At 40.7% G+C, this 24,347-nt stretch overlaps 1 protein-coding gene across 1 annotated transcript in view; it reads left to right on the top strand.

Annotated features, from left to right (window-relative positions):
• Nucleotides 1-23,610, top strand: part of LOC126473457 (protein CNPPD1) — a 48,533-nt gene extending 24,923 nt beyond the window's left edge. The window contains exons 4-6 of the mRNA XM_050100522.1: nucleotides 1,507-1,635; nucleotides 19,739-19,906; nucleotides 22,797-23,610. Of these exons, the coding sequence (XP_049956479.1) occupies nucleotides 1,507-1,635; nucleotides 19,739-19,906; nucleotides 22,797-23,390 (891 nt within the window). The 3' untranslated portion in view covers nucleotides 23,391-23,610. The remainder of the gene's footprint in view (nucleotides 1-1,506; nucleotides 1,636-19,738; nucleotides 19,907-22,796) is intronic.
• The last annotated feature ends 737 nt before the right edge of the window (nucleotides 23,611-24,347 follow it).

A 24,347-nucleotide genomic window follows, 5' to 3' on the forward strand; every position in this document is an offset into this window, starting at 1 on the left:
TTCCACTTAGGATGTCTGTATATGCTTACTTTGTTGAACACCATTGTTAGAAGCAAAGAATGTGCGAGGACATACCTAAAGATTATATGTTATAATGTTTGTTACTTACAAGGGAACCTCCCCATCGCACCCCCTCAGATTTAGTTATACGTTGGCACGGAGGATAGGCCTTGAAAACCTGAACACAGATCAATCGAGAAAATAGGAAGAAGTTGTGTGGAACTATGAAATAATAAGCAAAATATACAAACTGAGTAGTCCATGCGCAGTATATGCAACATCAAGGAAAATGTGAGCTCAGGAGCGCTGTGGTCCCGTGGTTAGCGTGAGCACCTGCGGAACGAGGGGTCCTTGGTTCAAGTCTACCCTCTAGTGAAAATTTTAATTTTTTTTCAGACAATTATCAACGTTCAGGCACTTACACATAATCAACTTCGCTCTCCAAAATTCCAGGACATGTTCAGATTCGTTTGGACATATGCAGGATTTGACGGTCTACACACGGAAAAATTTGAAAACGTTAAAAACATATGTTTTGATAGAGCACAGGCAAAACTGTGCGACTGTGAAACTGTTGCATTCATTTGTTGCAGTTTATGTGACAAACTCTTATGTTTTCATCACTTTTTTGGAAGTGATTATCACATCCACAAGAAAACCTAAATCGGGCAAGGTAGAAGAATCTTTTTACCCATTCGCCAAGTGTACAAGTTAGGTGGGACGACAATATTTTCCTGTCATGTGAAGCACATGCCATCACCAGTGTCATATAGAATATATCAGACGTGTTTTCCTGTGGAGGAATTGGTTGACCTATGACCTTGCGATCAAATGTTTTCGGTTCCCATTGGAGAGGCACGTCCTTTCGTCTACTAATCGCACGGTTTTGCAGTGCGGTCGCAAAACACAGACACTAAACTTATTATAGTGAACAGAGACGTCAATGAACGAAAGGACAGATCATAACTTTGCGAAAATAAAGAAATTAAAATTTTCACTCGAAGGATGACTTGAACCAAGGACCTCTCGTTCGCCAGGTGCTCACGCTAACCACGGGACCACGGCGCTCCTGAGTTCACTTTCTCCTTGATGTTGCCTATCTTGCACATGGACTACTCAGTTTGTATATTTTACTTATTTTTTTCATAGTTCCACACAACTTCTTCCTGTTTTCTCGATTAATCTGTGTTCAGTTTTTCAAGGCCTGTCCACTGTGCCAACTTATAACTAAATCTGAGGGGGGTGCGATGGCAAGGTTCCCTTGTTAGTAGTTTGCTGTCCTGTATTCCAGATGGCACTATGTAGAAATAATTGGAATCAATTAGCATTTAGCAGTAATAATGGGATGGAGAATCCCTTAAGAAGCATTTATTGAAATGATCAGGGGACAAATTCATAATTTAATCTTTCATGTTCTGTTTAATTACTCCATTGCTGTAGCTGCATTTTCTGTTAGTTTTCTTGCTTCTCTTTGTGTAAATTAAGCCATAAAGTGTGCATTTTCAGATGGTGGCCAGCAAATTTCTGTATGATGATGGTGAGGAAGATGAAGTTTTCAATGATGAGTGGGCAGCATCAGCAGGAATTGACGTGAAAGAAATGAATCGTTTTGAAAGAGACTTCCTGCAGGCTATTGTAAGTTTTGTGTTCATATTTGATTTCTAACTAAAATTTATCTGTGTGTGTGTGTGTGTGTGTGTGTGTGTGAGAGAGATGGGTATTATGTTGTTGTAAACAGAATCTATATATTTGAGATATGGTGTTACTGAAGGATGCAGAAATAAAGTGAACTGATAGGAACCATGGTTCTCCACAGAACTGGTAAGGAAAAATGTAATACATGGAGAACACTGAAAGGGAGAATTGGCTGATAGGTAACTTATGGTGACATCAGGGAATAACTCCCATTTTACTAAAGAGGGGTATATAGGGCAAAAATTGTGTTGTGAGAAAGGGATTGGAATACGTACAACAAGTAATACAGAATTTTGGTAACACTTTACACCTGGGAATTTACTTTCTGTTAGGAGCTGAGGTCATCATGGGTTAGTTGTTTATATTGCAATGTGCCACACCAAAGCACAAGTTTATGTGCAGTGTTCAAATAGTTCCCAGCGAGTGTCATTACATCAATACATACATTAGTCATTTTTGTGGATCATGCAGCGGGGACACCTGGAATATGGAAAGAACTCAGATGTACTTTTATTTGTATTCTTCACAATAAAATATTGTTATATTATAGTGTCAGTGTTAATTATTACTACTGATTATTGACTTAAAACTTGTGAAATTAAAATGTTGATTTTGAATTTCTATGAAGATATTCTTCAGTGGAGTGAGAGTACTGTAGAGCTTTCCCAACTGAAAAGTTCATTATTTCAGCCTAAAATTGCACTGCATTTCTTCTAGTGCATTCGATATGCTGTAACAGATGGTTGAAGTCATGCACCTGACTTCATTCTGTTTGCACGACTCTCCTTTCTGTAAATTTTGTAATTTAACAACTTAAACACTTTGTCTGGCTTACTTTTTGTAAGATTCTCTGACAGCAACAGATAATAGCATTATAGCTGACACATTCCTCTCGAGAGATTCAGCGGTTGTTTTGATATTTAAAATAATTCTCATTTATTGTTCTGTCTCACATGCAAATTTATAATTGGATTACAGGTTTCGATCACTCAGGATCATGTTCAGATCTAAAATAAAGTAAAACTTAATTTGTACCACCTAATATTTTAAGTAGAAGAAACGGCAATAGCTGTACATAAATGCAGAATTTACCTAAATAGTTGTCAGCAACTCAGTACCACATATCACATACTTTGTTTTGCAACTGGAGTCAGTATTTTAATTAGGTGTATGTTGGTGATAGGGGGAAGGGAAATAACGATAAGGGTTATGCTGAAATTATAGAATGTACAATTAAATAAAAATTCTCGTTAAAATACTGAAAGTGGAGAAAAATGGGTATGTGAAATGTGAATGGCATAAAATAGCAAAATTATAAAAAGGAGTGAGGGTATTGGTAGCAGGAAAGGTGTGTGTGTGTGTGTGTGTGTGTGTGTGTGTGTGTGTGTGTGTGTGTGGGGGGGGGGGGGGGGGGGTTATTGGCAGGCTCTTGTTAAACTCATGACATCCCCACCACTCCCTCCCTGTTTCCTTTCACATCCTCTAATCAGCCTCATTCAATTTTGCCTTCTCCCATCCTACCTCCAACATATACCTATTTAAAACATTGACTGCAGATGCAAAACAAAGTACTCTAATGAGTGATTCTGAGTAAACAAGATGGGTTGCAGCTGCAACTACTTAGGTAAATCCTACATTTAGATACAGCTACTACTGTTTCTACTTGTTGTAAAATATAGGTGGTGCATATTTAGTTCCACTTAGTTTTAGATCTAAAGACGATCTTGAGTGGCCGAAGTATGCAGTCAAATTAAAAATGAGCAACTGAGATGGAACAATAAATGAGAATTCTCTTAGGCAATAGAATGTTCACCTTGGGCATGTAATCTGCTCCTTGCTTAACAGATTCTTAACAAACAAGTAGGTGAAAGGCTTTGTGGCAGTTCTGCAGTGACATAACTGATGGTTAAGGAACTATCTTGACACAGCAGTTGGAGCAGCAGATGAGCACTTCTGATATCAGAGGAGTACTGTTGGAAAGTTTAGAAAAGTGAAATTTCCCCAGAGGCACAGGAGAGGAGCAGTGTAACCAAGGAATATAGATTGCACTTGATGTATTTGGTGAGGGACTGGTGTGAATTTGGTAATGGAAGGTCCTTGTGAAAAACGGATAATATGAGTAAAGGTAACAACTGGATGTACAGTTGTGGTGTTGAGTAGTCAGTAGGCACAAATCCAATATGAAAATGTTGTTAATCTTTTTAAATTTTTATACATAATGTCAAAGCTGTTAGTGGATTAAACCCGTATGAGAATGACAATAAATTATGGCACTCACAATAATACGTTTTTGACTTTAGTGTACTAATTTTACTACTGATATAACACAACTACTTCTTGATATACAAAGACATTGGACAACGTGTCATTTCTGTCTGTGTAAAACAATAAAAATGATAGTTCTCTCAAAAATCCAAGAAACTAATTATTAATTACATTTCTTATCTGAGATTGAATGTTACACTTCTTTAGACAAGTACACTAATATTTACACTATTTTTATATCAAATAGTGTGCAGCACAATCTTCATTTCAGTGCTTTGGATGCTAATTTGCTGTAGTTTGTGGAATCCATATTTATACTTTTGTGAAATGAAATTATGCAGTGTACGTGTCGCCGAGCGTAAAAGATCTTTCCGAAATGCATTGCTTTTTGCTGTGTTTCATTTCCTTAAGTGCTGAAGTTCTACACCAGTGTATAAAACATTTATGATTCAAAGGATTACAAGTTTCACAGCTCCAAGGGAAAGTACATTGCCACTTACCTTGGCAAAAACTTTTCCACCCAGGAAAAAGTGTACAGTGAAATCCTGCTTTTATGCTTTCCAAGGGACCTCAAAAAATTGTCTAAAACATGGGAAAATATAAAATGTGGGCAGTAATGTTTCAAGTTGTAAAATTTACGTATAGGATATCCCCTTGCACTTTATGTATAATGTATATACGTAACAAGCATCAAAACACTTGTCCGGGACTTTTTTTATTATCTAATAAAGTTTTATTATCTAATAAAAACTGCTGATGTAACTGGAACTGATAACTATCTGGGAAGTGGAAATGTTTGACTTTATTTCAAATGTCATAATCTATGGTTTTGGCAAGCTTACAGCTGTCATACATTAATTAATTAATGAAATACTGCCTAGTTACATACTTTCTCATGCTTAGCAAGACGTGTTTTGAAACTTTTTTATCATTGTCAAGTGCAAATGTGTAAATAAGTATTTTGCATGGCATTTGAATATGCGTTATTCTGTGTCTCTTGCACTGTACTGGTCTTTTTGAGGTTATCGGGTAGTGTCTCACATCAGTTATGTAGAAAGCCACACACACACACACACACACACACACACACACACACACACACACACACACATGCAAACTATCATTCACACTGTTTGTTTGTGTAACATCACAAATAATACTTATGTAAATACTGCACTTAACAAGAATAAATTCTCAAAACTCGTTTTGCTCAGCATGAATACAATACATAATCGGTGCTGTGTTTACATACACTAAAAACATTTGAGCAACACAAAATGAATGACGATGTCAACTAGCGCTCCACGTGGCCGTATGCCGAAACACGCTAAATATGGTTTGACATAGGTGTCATGATGATCACAGCAGTTGTGAAACTGCATTTGTGCAGTAGAGACGGTTTGGAAATGGTTGTGATTGGCATATCATCTTCATTCGAATGAACCTAGTTACTCACATCAGCCACCGCACCACATAGAGCTTGGCGGCAACAGCAGCAGGAGGTACGGCACGAATTTTTACAATTTTTACTCGTTCACCCATTTAAATCCGATGAATGAGTTCCCTGGTGTCAAGAAACTTAACCACCTAATATTTGTAAACACTACTGGATGGCCAACATTATGCCAGCATCATATTTTTTCCACAAACATTTTTTCGTAATGCGTGAATCACGGGAAAATTATAAACATGTTGATACAAAATCAGGTGCAGATTAACATTATGGGCATAGGAAATAGGATGGGACTGATAAAAAATGTCATAAACGGAGGGAAAATGTTAATTCTAGGAATGTAAAAGTGGGGTTATACTGTATTTTCAACTGGGAAATGTGGGATTTTTTTTTTCTTGTGTGCATGTACATCCCATTGATGCAGTGTTTTGATTTATCAAATAATAAAGCAGCAAGCATGTAGCCATAGCTATTCCATATTCAGTGTCCAGCTTACACTGAGGATCTCTTGAATACGTGCCTGAACTCAGTGTACCAAAAGCACATTCCAGTATTTGACGAACACGAGAAAGCCTGTAGCAAAGAACTTTATTTTTCTTATCAGCAACTTTGTATGTACATCAGTAGCATGAAGTATTACAATAATGGAAACAACTCATCTCTTACAAAAAGGTGAGAAGTTTCCATTATGTTGTCCAGGAAGTGGTTTACCGTGTGGGATAAGTAGAGTCCCATCAGTTAGTGTTTTTCTTAATACTGAATTCGAATAAATGTTTGTGACACTAAATTAGCCCTTTGAATCCACATCTATAGAAGTAAATGCGTAATGTAGCCTTTAAGACTGCAGACTGGAGCTGTTCATAATTGAAGTAGGAGGAAGAGGTCACAGAGATTTTATCACTGTTACATTTTTCCCATCAACAACTCCATGACAATTGTACAATTGTCATTTCCATTTGCCCTAGGAGTTCTGTGCTCTTACCTGTGGAGGCTCTGCAGCTGTGTTGTGCCTGTGCTCTGATCTGCAGAGGCCCTGCTGTTCTCTGCTCTTTGTCTTTGATGCATGCAGTGGGCCTTAGTCTGTTACTTTCAGTCCTTTCAACCCAATAGAACTGATATGGACCCAAATTAAATTAAAGGTTACGTTGCCAGGAATAATAAAAAACAAACAATGTTGCCAGGAATAATAATAATAATAATAATAATAATAATAATAATAAAAAAAACTGCCGAAGTCGAGACACTTACCAAGGTAGCTGTTAGGAAAGTCACTTCTGCATCAAACTGTATCGTGGAAACAGCAAGGTAGAATGAAGCTATTAAAAATTGTTATGAAAAATTGTTACATCATTAAATACTGACAGTGTCACTAAAGGTTCTGTGATAGTGATAAGACTAATGTCAGTGGTTACTTCATTATCTCACTAAAAAGATGTGCAGCTGTATTCAACTAAATGTTTGGTGTGTGTGATTAAAGTATATGGGTGACAAAATTATGCATTGCCTAACAACAAAACTGAAGTACCAAACAGGTGAAGAGGAAACTAAGTGAAATTTCATGGTTTGAGACTGTGTGATTTTATTTCAGTGATTGAATCAAATTTACAAAGAACTTGACAGTATGAGCCCACATACGTATGTGACATTTGCACTGTTGTGCTGTCAAGAGTTCCCTGGCAACATTGTTTGTGACCTGAAGTCATACTAAACACTAACAACACTAAGGTGGCTGTTCTACCTGTGTCAGAGATTTGCAACTATAATAATTTATATACTTGCTGGTGATGTGTACATGTATGTGGTTATATTGAAATCCAGCTATGTCTGCAGGGTCCTTTACTTTTTTGCTCAGATAATGTATTTAAGTTTTTACAGGTAATAAGAGTGCTATTACTAGCATCAGAGTCCAAATTAAGTTCATCTGAGGAACTCTGTTTTTATCACACTAAATAACTTTCTCTTACTGTTTGCAATATAGGCCCAGCATAACTGCAGTAGTGTATTTTGATCACTAGTTTTCATTCTCCCAAATCAATAACCATTTTCCTCACCTTGACTACCATGCAATTGATCAAAAAATACAGTAATGTGTTAATTTTAGCCTACCACTATGTTTCTTGTAGTGATACTAAATGGGGGCTGCTGAGTTTTTGACATGGAAGTGGAGTATGCTGTGTCACATTAAATCCGAAAGTATGTCATATAAGAGATCTCTGATAGAGTTAATGTGTGAAACAAGTGTGTGTGTGTGTGTGTGTGTGTGTGTGTGTGTGTGTGTGTGTGTGTGTGTGTGTGTCTATATAAGTTTCCCGCATGTCAGAAATTAAGTAATGTCTTCAGGAAATGTATTCCTCTCACATTACCTGTATTGCCTAAAAAAATTTGTTGCCACAAAGTTTATAAGGGAAGTGGTCAATCTGACCTGCTGAAACTTGCCCTGAAATTTTTTGTACGAGAATACATTGAGAGAAATACTATGTCAGGATTTTACCTGCTAATACCCGTAATAATTAGTGGTTGCCTTTAGGATATGTTTGTACATGCTTGCGAATAACATCAGCCTTTGTACAGGTTCCATAGTTTCACAGTAATGTCAACCAATAAATGTTTTCGGTTTTCCAAAAATGAAACATGATTTATTGGATATAGGTTCCACTTTTTACGCAAAAACGCTATTTTTCTCGTTATCCAAATATGTTTCAGCACCTCTGTGCGTCATCAGTGGATTTCATTGAAAACTGTAAAAAGTGAACATATTTTATGTTGTAACTGATCTAACAAAGTGAGGCCTAAAGATAGTTTTTGTTCATTTTCCTTCGTACCGTGACTTCATATTACATGTTTTTCAGGACCGTCTGTATGGTGTCCTGCACTGATAGCTTGTCATCCGCAGAACAAATGGTATAAATGTGAATTTCATCAGCGAGTTAACACATCCCTTTAGTTTTAAAAAACATGATTTTTGTGTTAAAAATGTTTCATGTATATATTTGTTAATCAAGTTTTGCATTCTGAGAGCACGCATGAACGCACGCACGCACACATGCACTAAAGTACTTTGTGTGATTTTTGTTTCTGCAAAGCCTTTTTCACTTTGCAAAATGCGATGAGCGCTGTGTTGTTGTGTTTGCTAATCCCATCGGCATTCATTTGGCACTGAATTTGAAATCTCTCTCTCTCTCTCTCTCTCTCTCTCTCTCTCTCTCTCTCGCTCTCTCTGCGTGTGTGTGTGTGTGTGTGTGTGTGTGTGTGTTAGGTGGTGACCAGTCTTAAAGGGGTATGGCCTTTGTGCATCTTTGTTGAGGTTTTTAGAGTGGCTGCCTTTAGATTTTTTGTGTCGTTTGTTTTTATCTGGCCTTTTGAGAATGTATTTTTGGTGTTTTTTAGTGTTTGTTGGATGTGTTACACAGTCAAAATCGTGTACGTTTCATAGTTGATTTTTTTTACATTCATTTGAATGACGTCATCATTTCATTAGAAACTGTGGCAACGGGAAATAACTTGGGTGATTATGTGAATTGTGGTCTGAATGGTGATTGTTGTGCTAATTAAAGTCCCAAAAAAAAAAAAAAGTGAAGGACCTTCCAAGCCCAAAAAAATGTGTACAATAATAACTTTCAGTGAGAAAGAATAGGCTATAAATTTTAAATGAAAGTGGGACAAAACTCTTGCACAAAATCCAGTGTGCAAAGCCGGATTCATTTCATAAAGTCTGAGCATAAATTGTATGAATAGAAAAAATGCAACTCGCAGACATGTAAAAGAAAATCTTTCAATATAGAACAGCTTCTGAGAGACAGTGCACCCTTAAAGAGGGAGATATAGGTGACTTGAGCACTCTGAATTGCAAGTGAGATGAACATTACTGATCTCCAGGCTTTGTTTGATCTTCTTAAACAGATTCAGGAAATGATATGAAAAAGGAAGTCAGAAAATTAAGAGCTTTACTTCAAGAAAAGGTGTGGATATGATGACATTGATAGATAATACTATAGAGTAATTAGTAGCTGACAAGAAGACAAAACTCCTTACCACTCCCTAAAGTACTGCATATATGGCCAGACAGACAGTTGATGAAGACATTAATTACAATAATGTCAGTGGAAAGTATCAGTTTGTGCAGTTTTGTATTTTTCCTCAGAGCAGATTAGGGCAAAAAAAAAAAAAAAAATGATTGTGTAGATATTGTAATCGATGTAGCAACATCTGGAAAAATGGAAGAGAATAATGTCTTTAGGGCAATGACTGTTAATATAATTTGGATTCCACCCAGAACTAACAGTGTGATTCAGCCTCTCCATAAAGAAATTTTTCTGAAGTGTGAAAAATTTTGCAGGAAATTGTTGGGTAATGTAATTTGCAGTAGTTCTTTGCCATTTCAGGTTTGTCAGCAGATTTGTACTGTTAAACTTTGGACATTTGTGCATTGTCAGTTTGCAACACCAAGTTTTATGAATTCGATCAAGTGTGCCTGGTATGTAGCAAAATATGCAGAACAATGGCCACAGCCGTTTCCTACTCCATCCCAATTTTGTTTGAATAAAAGTAGTAATTACTATGAAGGCCCTAAATGCATTAATTTTCTTTTTGTCAAGTGTGCCTTGTCTAAGGAAAATATTTGGTTTTGTCATTCGAGACACTTCACGTTTTTGTAACAAATACAAGGAATAAACAAGCAATGTTTTCATCATCAATAAAATATAAATCATTTAAAAATTATCATAAGAAATGTGCTGTGGGAATTGTTATAAAATATTTTATGTCTACAGATCAAAATCCAAATTAATGGAAGTCCTCTCTAAGTTACCATTATACATTGCCTGGATTTTCTTTCCTCTTCTATTGCCACGTGTAACAATTACATCAGCAACAATTTAGCTCTCAATATTAAGCGCAAGTTATTCAAACAATTAATGATTTGAGGCATTTTTGGTGTGGCTTAATTGCTCACACTTCTCATGTGAATACTTACGGATTTCGAGCTATACTCTCGTCACTGATGTGTCTACTTGGTCGCCGATTCCTGTGTTTGGCAGGAAGGGCTATACAAACCATTGTTATGTGGCTCTTTGTCCAGCAGATATGAGTAACTTTTATCATTTTTTACAAATAATTGCAGTCTGCCTTAACAGCTAATGTCTTGACACTGCAGTTCTTTCGGTGCATGCTTCCTACATGAAAAATTTTGTCAGCATGTTGGATTGGACTTATTCCCTTGTAAAATGAAAACAGTGGAGCTCTTCCAGAAGACACTGATACCAGTTCCATCTTCGTACATTAAATACAGTCAATGAAATATAAACAGGAGTTTATTAAGAAAAAAAATTAAAACATGAAAGGCAAGTATAATTTATCTTCGTACATAGTTTGTCTACAATCTCTTTCACAGTCCCCCTGTGGGTCCGGGGATTAGAATAGGCCCGAGGTATTCCTGCCTGTCGTAAGAGGCGACTAAAAGGAGTCCCTCCCCCTCAAGGGGGTAGTTAGTGCCTGCGTCCGGAGACAGACGGTTCCACAACCTCTATTTGCGGTCATTTTGGTTATTCACTTCTTCTCGTTTCTTCCTTCCTTTGGTTGGTTCCTTTCTTTGCTCTTCTCCATCTCACTGTCTTCCTTACTCTTTCCCTTGTCTTCTTCTCCTTGCCTTCTCATTGCCTTCTCTGGTCTCCACCTCGGCGTTTGAGACAGTCTGTCCTCTCTCTCTCCCTCTCTTTCTTTTTCCTCTTCTTCCTTCCTCCCTGTGCGCGCCTGAAGGCCGACCCACGCGTTCGCACGCGTAGCCGGTGATGGGGTAACGCGTAATTCCCCGCCCTGGGTAAACAAGTAAGGCACGCACGTACCCCCTGGTAAAGGCCAGGCCCAGGGAGGGGTGATTGCCTGAGCTGATATCTTCTGACCATGCCGGTTGGTCCCTCCGTCTGTTTCTCGGGAGGTGTGACCTGAGGTGTAAACATTCACCTAAGGCGGGAGTGCCCTCTGAGAGGGTCCCCACAAGGAAGGAGCGCGCCATCGGAGACGCTAGCAATCATGGGGGATTCCTCCGCAATGGATTTCTCTTCTTCTTCTCTCTCGACTTCAGCCCATAGACGGGAACTTGACCAGCCACCAGTGACAAAAGTACTATCGCCTGCCCCACAGTTCCTCGTAGTTTCTCGATCTGAGGATGGCAAGGATTTATCCTCTGTCAACCCTTTCGTTATCCAGAAGGGCGTAGATGCCGTAGCCGGATCTGTCAAGTCGTGTACCAGGTTGCGTAATGGTACCTTGTTACTAGAAACTGAGAGCGCCTTTCAGGCACAAAAACTGCTTCGGGCCACACTCCTGTACACGTTCCCTGTCCGGGTGGAGGCTCACCGCACTTTGAATTCGTCTCGTGGCGTGGTATATACTCGATCACTCGACGGATTGACTGACGAGGAGATTCAGTCTTTCCTCGCTGAGCAGGGCGTGACGGCTGTCCATAGGGTCATGAAAAAGGTCAACAATGACCTTGTACCGACCCGGACACTTTTCTTGACCTTTGATAGTGTTCAGCTGCCGTCGCGTATCAAGGCGGGCTACGAGGTTATTTCTGTTCGCCCTATGTCCTGACACCTACGCGCTGCTACCAGTGTCAGCCCTTTAATCACACTCGCCAGTCTTGTTCCAATGCGGCTAAATGTGTCACTTGTGGCAGGGATGCCCATGAGGGTGACTGTCCACCTCCGTCTCCTCGTTGTGTGAACTTTCAGGGTGACCATACAGCATCCTCCCGCGACTGTCCCATCTACAAGGAAGAACGCTGTATCGAAGAAATTCGGGTCAAAGATAGTGTCCACCTCGGCTGCTCGCAAGCTATTTGCTAGTAGGAAGCCCACGCTGCTCCCAGTGGGAAAATACAGTACTGTCCTCGCCTCTCCTCGGACTACCAGGGAGGTGGCGACGCAGACATGCAATCTGACCTTCAGCACCACGGTCGTCCATTCGGCCAGTGCTAAGATCACGCGGTCGAAGTCTCCTCTTCCTCCCGTCACCCCTCCAACACAAGCACCTTCATCAGCTTCTGCCAAGACGAAGACCCAGAAGTCAGATGCACGGGCCTTCAAGAAGGAACCGTACCGTGCAGACTTCCTACGTACCTCGCACTCCCAGCTGTCGACCTGTACTTCCACTAAAAGACCTTCCAAGAAGGCTCATAGGAAGCACAGTTCTCCTTCTCCGCCACAGCGCATTTCTTCTCCTGTGCGACCCAGCGATTGCAGCCCCAGGCCGTCATCCGTTTCGCCTGGCTGCACCGCTGGTAGCCGAACATCTGGCCGTCCACCGGCGGAGGAAGCTCCTCCTCCCGGCCATCTTAACGAGATGGCCGATGAACCTATAGAACCAATGGACGATGACTGTCCGCCTACTGATAGCGGCGGCGGTACTCGCTCGAAGCCAGGCCCTCAGCGGCCTTCGAGGTGACCCCTTCTTTCATTTTCCTTTTCTTCTCAAAATGGCTCTTATTCACTGAAATATTCACAGCATTCGCTCCAACCGAGAGGACTTGAAGTTGAAGCTCTGCTTGCACCGTCCGCTCGTCGTAGTCCTCGAGGAAACGAAGCTACGCCCATGCGATCACATTGCCTTGGCACACTACACCTCTGTGCATTTTGACCTACCCCATGTGGTAGGTATTCCGGCTCATGGAGGGGTTATGTTGCTGGTCCGGGATGATATTTACTACGATCCCATCACATTGCACACCGGCCTGCAGGCAGTTGCCGTCCGAATTACTCTCCCCACTTTTACATTTTCCATTTGTACCGTTTACACTCCATCGTCGTCTGCCGTTACCAGGGCAGACATGATGCAAATTATTGCTCAGCTACCTGCATCATTTTGTTAACTGGAGACTTCAATGCCCACCATCCCCTTTGGGGCTCTTCAGCATCCTGCCCGAGGGGCTCCCTGTTAGCAGACCTTTTCAACCAGCTCAATCTTGTCTGCCTCAATACTGGCGCCCCTACTTTTCTTTCGGACACATCTCACACCTATTCCCATTTAGACCTCTCTATATGTACTACCCAACTTGCACGCCGGTTTGAGTGGTATGCCCTTTCTGATACATATTCGAGCGACCACTTCCCGTGTGTCATCCATCTCCTGCATCATACCCCCTCTCCATGCTCAGCTAGTTGAAACATCTCCAAAGCAGACTGGGGGCTCTTCTCTTCCAGGGCGACCTTTCAGGATCAAACCTTCGCAAGCTGCGATAGTCAGGTCGCACACCTCACGGAAGTCATTGTCACTGCTGCTGAATATTCCATCCCTCACACTACTACTTCTCCACGTCGCGTACCGGTCTTCTGGTGGACCGCAGCATGTAGAGACGCTTTACGTGATCGTCGACGTGCTTTACGCACCTTTAAACGCCACCCTACAGTGGCGAATTGTATCACTTATAAACGATTACGTGCGCAGTGCCGTCGTATTATTAAAGAAAGCAAGAAAGCCAGCTGGGCTGCTTTCACAAGTACCTTCAACAGTTTTACTCCTTCTGTTGTCTGGGGTAGCCTGCGCCGGCTATCTGGCACTAAGGTCCACTCACCAGTTTCTGGCTTGACGGTCGCGAATGACGTCCTTGTGGCCCCTGAGGATGTCTCCAATGCCTTCGTCCGCTTTTTCGCAGAGGTTTCGAGCTCCGCTCATTACCACCCTGCCTTCCTCCCCCGAAAACAGGCAGAGGAGGCTAGGCCGCCTAACTTCCGCTCCTCGAATCTTGAAAGTTATAATGCCCCTTTCACCATGCGGGAACTCGAAAATGCACTTGCCCGGTCACGGTCCTCCGCTCCAGGGCCTGATTCTATTCTTATTCAGATGCTGAAGAACCTTTCTCCTGCGGGTAAAGGTTTCCTTCTTCGTACTTATAATCGCATCTGGATTGAGGGACATGTTTCTGCATGCTGGTGCGAGTCTATTGTTGTACCGATTCCTAAGCCGGGGAAGGACAAGCACTTGCCTTCCAATTATCGACCCATCTCGCTTACCAGCTGTGTCTGTAAGGTGATGGAGCGAATGGTTAACTCTCGTTTGGTTTGGCTGCTCGAATCTCGACGCCTACTTACCAATGTACAATGTGGATTTTGTAGGTGCCACTCTGCTGTTGCCCATCTGGTTACCTTGTCGACCTTCATTATGAATAACTTCTTGCGGAAGCGCCCGACCGTGGCTGTGTTCTTTGATTTGGAGAAGGCTTACGACACCTGTTGGAGGGCGGGCATTCTCCGCACCATGCATACATGGGGCCTTTGCGGTCGCCTCCCTCTTTTTATTCGTTCCTTTTTAATGGATCGACAGTTCAGGGTACGTGTGGGTTCTGTCCTGTCGCACACCTTTCGCCAGGAGAATGGGGTGCCACAGGGCTCAGTTTTGAGCATCGCTCTCTTTGCCATAGCGATCAATCCAATAATGGATTGCCTCCCAGCTGATGTATCAGGCTCCCTTTTTGTGGACGATTTTACCATCTATTGCAGCGCGCAGTGTACATGTTTCCTGGAGCGCTGTCTTCAGCGTTCTCTTGACCATCTTTACTCCTGGAGTGTCGCCAATGGCTTCCGTTTTTCTGCCGAGAAGACGGTCTGTATTAACTTCTGGCACTACAAAGAGTTTCTCCCACCATCCTTACGACTCGGTCCCGTTGCTCTCCCATTCGTGAAGACAACAAAATTTTTAGGTCTTACATTTGACAGGAAACTTAGCTGGTCTCCACATGTGTCTTATTTGGCTGCCCGTTGTACCCGTTCTCTAAATGTCCTCTGTGTTCTCAGTGGTTTGTCGTGGGGAGCGGATCGAACCGTCCTACTTCGCCTATATCGGTCGATCGTCCGCTCAAAGCTGGATTATGGGAGCTTCGTATACTCCTCTGGTTGGCCGTCCATCTTACGCCGCCTCAACTCCATACGACATCGGAGTTTACGTCTTGCGATCGGAGCATTTTATACTAGTCCCGTCGAGAGTCTTCATGCTGAAGCCGGTGAATTGCCACTGCCCTACTGGCGCAATATACTGCTTTGTCGGTATGCCTGTCGGCTACTGTCAATGCCCGACCACCCGTCTTATCGTTCCTTTTTTGACGACTCGATCGTCAATACGGGTTGTATGTCTCTGCCCTGCTACCCCCTGGAGTTCGCTTTCATCGCCTCCTTCAACACCTTGATTTTTCACTCCCTGCAACCTTTAGAGTGGGCGAGAGCCACACGCCACCTTGGCTCCAGGCTCAGGTTCGCGTTCACCTTGACCTCAGCTCGCTCCCAAAGGAGGTTACCCCCGGTTCGGTATACCACTCCCGTTTTGTCGAACTTCGTTCGAAGCTCATTAATATGACCTTCATTTATACAGATGGCTTTAAGACCAATGACGGGGTTGGTTGTTCTTTTATTGTCGGGGCACAAAGTTTCAAATACCGGCTCCATGGCCATTGTTTGGTCTTCACAGCTGAGCTCTTTGCCCTCTACCAGGCTGTTCTTTATATCTGCCGCCACCGACATTCTGCTTATGTCATCTGCTCCGATTCCCTGAGTGCCATCCAGAGCCTCAGTGATCCGTATCCGGTTCACCCTTTCGTGCACCGGATCCAACGCTCTCTTCAGCAGCTGGTGGACGACGGTTCTCCGGTTAGCTTTATGTGGGTTCCTGGCCATGTCGGTATCCCTGGGAACGAAGCTGCAGATGCTGCAGCCAAGGCTGCGGTCCTCCAGCCTCGAACAATTTCTTGTTGTGTCCCTTCATCAGATTGTAGCAGGGTCATTTGTTGGCGCATTTTATCGCTGTGGCATGCCGATTGGGCTGCACTTACAGACAACAAGCTTCGGGCCTTGAAACCTCTTCCCCCGGCTTGGACGTCCTCCTCCCGCCCCTCTCGGCGGGAGGAGGTAGTTTTGACCCGGTTACGAATTGGACACTGCCGGTTCAGCCACCGCCATCTGCTGACGGCTGCGCCGGCACCGTTCTGCCCATGTGGGCAATTGCTGACGGTCCGCCACATTTTAACGTCCTGTCCGGATTTTACTACACTGCGTCTTGATCTTGGCCTGCCATGTACTCTCGATGCCATTTTAGCAGATGACCCAGGAGCAGCTGCTCGCGTTCTTCGTTTTATCAACTTGACCAACCTGTCTAAGGACATTTGATTATGTTGTTTTTTAATTCTATGCCTGTCGATCTTTTATCGTGTTTTCCCTTTTAGTTACCGTTTTAAACGTGTGCCTTGCAGTGCATTCCTAACGTAGTCTGGGCGCTAATGACTGTTGAAGTTGTGTGCCCAAAAACCACAAAAAAAAAAAAAAAAAAAAAAATCTTTCACAGTGGAGTCCTTGTACGAAAGTTCTATTTACTTACAATGTCAAATTTGGATAACGTTCCAAGCTTTTGATTATTGCCTACATCAGCGTAGTAGTCTGGGGCTAATTCTGACCATTGTGAAAATGACAAGGCTCTCACTTTTATACCCACTGATTGGCATCTGATTGGCTGGGTTATATCATGATACCATAGGAATGGTGCGTACTGAGGTGGCCCCTCTACATCCATAGATTATGTTTGCTCTCTCTTTCCAGCATTGTTGCAGCACCATGATTTGTATCAGGCAATAAACTATTGGAGTCTACCTTTATGAAAAAGACTGCTTTAGCTCTATGTTAAATTTTTGATCCAACTAGTTAAGCAGCATTAGAACCACGTCTTTGGGGATACATATTTATTTCATAAATTATTTTAAATGGTAACCAATAGGTGACTAACATTCTTTGTTGCAATTGTGATAAAAATGCTCAACTGTCAAAAGGTCCGTACTCAAAATAAAAATATGCAGAATGTAGGGAACATAATACTGTTACAGGAAACCAGTAGTGTAACATTGTGACAACATGAGGTCCGCAATGACCACCTAGATGAACTCAGATCACTACATTCTGCCGTATTTTAAATTGGACGAACATCCTCTTGATGATTGAACATTTTTATCACAGTTAGAGCAAGAATGTTGGCTTATTTACTGGTTGTTGTTGTGGTCTTCAGTCCTGAGACTGGTTTGATGCAGCTCTCTGTGCTACTCTATCCTGTGCAAGCTTCTTCATCTGCCAGTATTTACTGCAACCTACATCCTTCTGAATCTGCTTAGTGTATTCATCTCTTGGTCTCCCTCTACGATTTTTACCCTCCACGCTGCCCTCCAATGCTAAATTTGTGATTCCTTGATGCCTCAGAGCATGTCCTATCAACCGGTCCCTTCTTTGTCAAGTTGTGCCACAAACTCCTCTTCTCCCCAATTCAATTCAATTCAATTCAATACCTCCTCATTAGTTGTGTGTTCTATCCATCTAATCTTCAGTATTCTTCTGTAGCATCACATTTAGAAAGCTTCTATTCTCTTCTTGTCTAAACTATTTATCGTCCATGTTTCACTTCCATACATGGCTACACTCCATACAAATACTTTCAGAAATGACTTCCTGACACTTAAATCTATACTCGATGTTAATAAATTTCTCTTCTTCAGAAACACTTTCGTTGCCATTGCCAGTCTACATTTATATTCTCTCTACTTCGACCATCATCAGTTATTTTGCTCCCCAAATAGCAAAACTTCTTTACTACTTTAAGTGCCTCATTTCCTAATCTAATTCTCTCAGCATCACCCAAGTTGACTTGAGTACATTCCATTATCCTCATTTTGCTTTTGTTGATGTTCGTATTATATCCTCCTTTCAAGACACTGTCCATTCCGTTCAACTGCTCTTCCAAGTCCCTTGCTGTCTCTGACAGAATTACAATATCATTGGCGAACTTTAAAGTTTTTATTTCTTCTCCATGGATTTTAATACCTACTCTGAATTTTACTGCTTGATCAATATACGGATTGAATAGCATCGGGGATAGGCTACAACCCTGTCTCAATCCCTTCCCAACCACTGCTTCCCTTTCATACCACTCGACTCTTATAACTGCCATCTGGTTTCTGTACAAATTGTAAATAGCCTTTCGCTCCCTGTATTTTACCTCTGCCACCTTCAGAATTTGAAAGAGAGTATTCCAATCAACATTGTCAAAAGCTTTCTCTAAGTCTACAAATGCTAGAAATGTAGGTTTGCCTTTTCTTAATCTAGCTTCTAAGATAAGCCATAGGGTCAGTATTGCCTCATGTGTTCCAAATTTCTATGGTTATTGTTTGAAATAAATTACAAAATAAATATGCATACTGGATGATGTGTATCTAATGCCGCGAAACTAGTTGGATCACAAATAAAGATATATCATACAGCTCATGTGGTCGTATTCATCTTTGTACATTTCTACAGCTGTGGATGGCCACAGTACAAAATTTGCTGTATGTGAAGTCCTCCTCTGTGTCCTTTCTTTACCAAGTGCATGCGTACATTTGTTTCTCAGTGCAAAACTGTTGTTTCTATTAAAGTTGTTTGTTTAATTTCAGCTGCTTCCCTGGTCAGAGTCCAAATAGTGTGACATGTGTAGCAACCCTTGTGTGAAAAAACAAAATCTTTTATTTGTTTAGCAGGTGTTGCTCAGGCAACAAAGATTTTTTTTCCCCCAAATTCCTGTACTTCAGGTGACTGATGATCAACGCAGCCATTGGCAACAGTCCGTATAGACTGTCCCACATAACTTTTGCCATACTAGCAAGGAATATTATAAATCCCTGAAACTCTCAGGCCAAAATTATCTTCAACAGGCTGCAACATTTCTTTAATTTTCTGGGATGGCCGGAAGACTGGTCTGATTTGTTGGCTGTTTAGGACTTCACCTATTCCATTAGTTTTTGCATTTAAGAATGGAAATCACACTTTGTGTTGGTCCTTGTGGCTTCATTGAATGATTTCGTCTTGGTTTGCACTACAGTGTTCACCTAATGTCATGGATAGAATTCTTGTTCCCATCGAACACAATCATTAGATGGTTAAACTTGGAATTGAGGTGGTCATTGTCCAGCATAGTTCTGATTCTGTGTACAAGAGCATTCAGCATAGCTCTCTTGTGAGCTGGATGGTGGAAGCTGCACCCATTGACATACAGATTTGTATGCAACAGTATTCCTATAGGGATTTTAATGTTTGTTTGTTTGTACAAGTGTATGATAAGAAATATTATGAGAGGGTGTTACTAAAACTCAACAGAAAATGTGAAAAATATCCCAATGTTCATGTGTATTTTACACTTGAAGCTTCTTGTAAAACTACCTTTGTATATAAAACATGCCTGCAAGAAGTGATTAACTTGGACAATGATTCATCACTTTGTGTAAGGAAAACATATTTTATGTCACTTTGTCTTTTATTTACATTGTTTCAGAATTGGGAAGTCTTTGTGAGTGAACAGAATTTTTGGAAGAGGCTCTGGTGTCTCGAGAAGCAGATTGCATTACAAGAAGGCAAGCGGAGAGGTTGGTTTACTTATACAGACATGGAGAGACTTCTGGAATCTGTAGATATAACAGCATTAGTGAATGCAGTTCTTACAGTAAGTGCAATTCATAACTATTAACGATTTAACTGAGCAATATGAACAGTATGCTTGTGACATCTTATAGATTTGAACCATACAATATTGTCAATACGTCTCCCTAGCTATCATGTTAAAGATTTCTTGATATTGGATGCTCTCTGAGTAGATCTCAGTATTGAAGGGTGGTTAAAAAACTACTGTACATTAATCTGTGTGTAAAATGGCTGATTATTTTTATTTGGCTTCAGAATAAATGAGGTGGATAGTGCCAAGAAGAGGACACGTTCAAACAGTTGATATGGAGTTACTTATTAGCTTTACTCCTGGCTTGAAAATGTGCAGTCGGCTGAATAGGTATTGCTACTGGCTTTCAGTTTTGACTGTAACGGCAGGTGTGTGCACTTGAATTGCATTCACTGTATTGATGCACCTATACCCAGTGTGATCCTCCCTCTTTCCACACAATAGACGGATGCCCAAGCATATTTTTCCAGCCTGTTGAACACAATACACTGGCAGCATGTGTGAGGTCTAGATCTAACAGGGTGCTAACATGCTGAAGGACACTTCAATTCTTGAATAGGGTGATGATGAAAGCTTTATGTCCTGAGATTTTGAAACTAAATTGATAAGGATCTTTGCCCTTAACACAAAAATATTTACTTTCTCAATGATCTGAGCATGCATGGTGGATTGATTGTAAGCTTTTGATCTGCTATAACCTCTCACCACCTCTTACAAACTATGCAGAGAATCTTCTGCAGATCAGGCAGGAATAACATCCTCAGAAGACAGGATGTGGCACTACAGTACAGATACTGCCTAAGGCCTTCTACCGCAATAGCAGATACATGCATTTGATTTAGTTTTATTTTATTGGCTTGTTTATTTTTTTGAGTTGTTGGCAACACATTTGCCAGGGTAATTGTTTTAAATGTGGATTAGAAAAGTAACTCTTTTTCAACAAGTATTCTGATTTTATGAGCAGTTGGACCCTCTATATACTGGTATTTATTTTGCCACACCTTCAGGATGGAGGGCAGAGGGGAAGGTCTTCAAATCAAGACATGAAAGTATTAACAGATGCATGTGTCTTTATTTAAACTAATCTAAATTCCGTTCGGACAGGCCATGAGGGCCCAACAGTACCGACTAGCCACCATGTCATTCTCAACCTACAGGCGTCATTGGATGCAGATATGGAGGGGCATGTGGTCAGCGCACCGCTCTCCCGGATGTATGTCAGTTTACGAGACCGGAGCCGCTACTTCTCAATCAAGTAACTCCTCAGTTTGCCTCACAAGGGCCGTGTGCAATCCACTTGCCAACAGCCCTCAGCACACCGCATGTTCACCCATCCCAGTGCTAGCCCAGCCCGACAGTGCTCAACTTCGGTGATCTAAGGGGAACCGGAGTTACCACTGCGGCAAGGTCATTGGCTGTGCCTTTATTTAGTGCAACTAAAGAAAGGGTGGGACATAGTGGTACTGACTAATGCTCTTTGCTTAAGTTCATCAAACGAGCCTGGACACAAAGTGCCAAATGCCCCTGAATTGCAAATAAAAGGTGCTTGATGTTTTCATGTAATTTGACGTGTGTTCCTTTGTTTATTGCAGTTGGGTTACAACTAAAAAATGACAGGTATTTTGATTGTGTATGTAGTGTGTATCAAATACACCATCAATCCAAAAAGTTTAAAGACTGGATTAAGAAAACAGAGACAAAAGTGGAGATTATAGTTTTAATGCATCAAGTTTTTCTAAATTTTCTCCTGCCAGTTCAGTATGGTGTACAGAACATTCACCATGTAAAACTCAGAAAATTTCTTTGCGATGTTGTTTAACCTGTGCATCACATTTGTATTTTCTTCGGTCTTGGCGAACCACCAATGACCCATTCTGTACTTTCTCGTTTTGTGGTGGTTTCATATTGTTGGCACTAATCTTGTAACCCATGACGATTTATTTCAAGTAAAGAATTGTCTGAATAAACAATTTCAATAAACTTGTACCAGATGACCCTGCATTGTCATTTTCATTTGGCAATCAATATGTCTGCGACAAACTTTGCACACTCTTTTCTCTTCCTTAGAACATTCTAGAGAAGTCTTGAACTCTTGATTTAGAAACGTTCTATTGTGATTTGTGACACAACAATGTTGACATATCTGTCCACTACTTAATGCTGCGTTTTCATGAGTGACTGGTCGAATGCACATTTTTTTATTTACAATGATTGTTATTTCAAGGTGGCACTGTATTTACTTTAATGAAATTACTTACATGCTTGGGGTAGTATCACTCTGGGAACTTTCAGACTGACTTGTGTGTGTGTGTGTGTGTGTGTGTGTGTGTGTGTGTGTGTGTGTGTTTTAATGGCACTGTATGGTAAAGAGGGGGGAGGATCAGGCAGAGTATAAGAGCATCACAACCAAAATGTGAGGTTATGTTTCCACTAGTTAAAATAAACTGAACACATGAAATTGATGCAAAGTCCTTTACATTAAAACTTTAAAATGAAATTTTGCTATATAAGCAAGTGTCAGCAAATATTAAGTTTCGTGTTTTTATAATGGAAGTGTTAATATAGCTACTCGCCAAGTACTTCAGGTATCAAGTACATCAAAAAAGATGGAAAATGTCACTTTAGCTTTCAGAAAAGGGTATTGTCCCAAAGCTTAGCAACATTTTCGATCTTGTGTAAGTGGCTGTTACCACACAGTGCCTGAAATACTCTGAGCTTAGTCTGCCCATTGTTTGTTTTCTGATTGAGGCTTTCAATGGCCATATTTTTGTTGTAATTTTCATACCTTCTGGTTAGTAAAAGATATTTTTAAATAAAACATTCTTTTTTCCCTCTTGAAAAGTTTCAAATGATACATAATAGACTTTTGTTATTTTTTTAGGTGTCTGCTGTTTGCATAACAAGTTACACTGTAAGTGTTTTGGCTCTGCTAGGATCTGCATTTATTGTCAGCCAAATACCAGGAAATGCCATCTCTCGGAATACTCAAGACGTCAGTCAATCAACTGCTGAGATACCTCAGAATTTTACAGCTAACAGTGAGCAGGAGAATGCTGATACCGTGGTTACAAATTTCATTCTTGCCTCTCTCGGGTCATCTGATAGAGACAACACTGCCGTGTCAGTTGACTTCAATCATAATATTGTCAATGATATTGCAATGAAGTTGTCAGAACAGTCTACAGAAACTGTGGAAGGAAATGGAACTGCTTGCCCTGCTGTAACAAATTCATACAGCTTTGATGATGAAATTAGTTGGAAACTAGTGAAGAGCCTAGTGGACTGGTTTTGGCACCACTCGTGGCTACAAAATAATAATCGAAGAGGTCACACTTACTTTGACCTTACAACAGCACAAGGAAATTACTCATATTCCTCTTTGCACTGGATAACATTTATTGCACCGTGGTCATTGAAAGTGCCACATCATATGGCAGAAATGTCACCGGGTGAAGTAATCAGCCTTTTTCAGTAGAACAAGGGAAATAAAAAACATTAAATTTTACAAATGAAGATAACTGTTGTTAAATGCGAGATAGAGCTATTTTTGGTAACTGCTTTTCTATGTACAAATAATAAAATAAGTTTGTGCTACCTGCAAGTGTACTTGTTGATCAAATGCTTTTTAAAATCAACTAAGTCTGACTGTGAAATTCTTTGAGATTGTGAATAACATCTATAACTTTAGTCAAAAATTTCTTGTTTTTATTTCCTCTCTCTTGCCATTAGTTTTGTGAAATATGTGAAAATAAGACTTGTGCCAAACCCTGTTGCCTTTTTGTCTTAATAGTGAACTGTGCATTTGTGCATTGCACCTGAGTATTTAACTGAGCTTTGTACATTTGACTTTCTTGGTGAAATTTATATCTTTGTGGAGAGGAATGGTTGTATATAAAAAAAAGCCATTACCTTAACAGGAGGAACTAATTTAAGTTTAATTGTTTTTAATGTTCTTGGTGCCTTGGCGGGTGAAGAGCTTTCAACATTCAAGGCATGTTGTGCATGTGAAAAATGCTATAATGATTAGGATCATATTTTAAAGAGTAAGAATATCCATTACTGGTGCGTAGGTTGATGGGATTGTGGACAACAATCCCGTACACACTGGGAGATAAACTAATACGAGCATTGTGATGAAGTTTAGATTGGAGGCTGTGTGTATTTTAGTGTAAGAGTATTATGATACTTAAGTTTTGTGTGTGTTGCAAATACATTGTTCAGTGAAACTGATGATTCCAATTATTCACACTGTATCAACTACTGGCATAGTTGCTTTCATAAGGTGCTGTGAATAATGGGGTTATACATATTGATCACAATCCAAATGGTATTCACACATAAGACCATCACTCATAGCACTTGGCGAAGATCAGTAGGTTAGTTGTTGCATAATTGTTGACACTTTTGTGAAGTGTCATGAGCAGTTGGGCAT

The sequence above is a fragment of the Schistocerca serialis genome, chromosome 1 (genome assembly GCF_023864345.2).
Source record: "Schistocerca serialis cubense isolate TAMUIC-IGC-003099 chromosome 1, iqSchSeri2.2, whole genome shotgun sequence".
NCBI classification, from domain to species: domain Eukaryota; kingdom Metazoa; phylum Arthropoda; class Insecta; order Orthoptera; family Acrididae; genus Schistocerca; species Schistocerca serialis.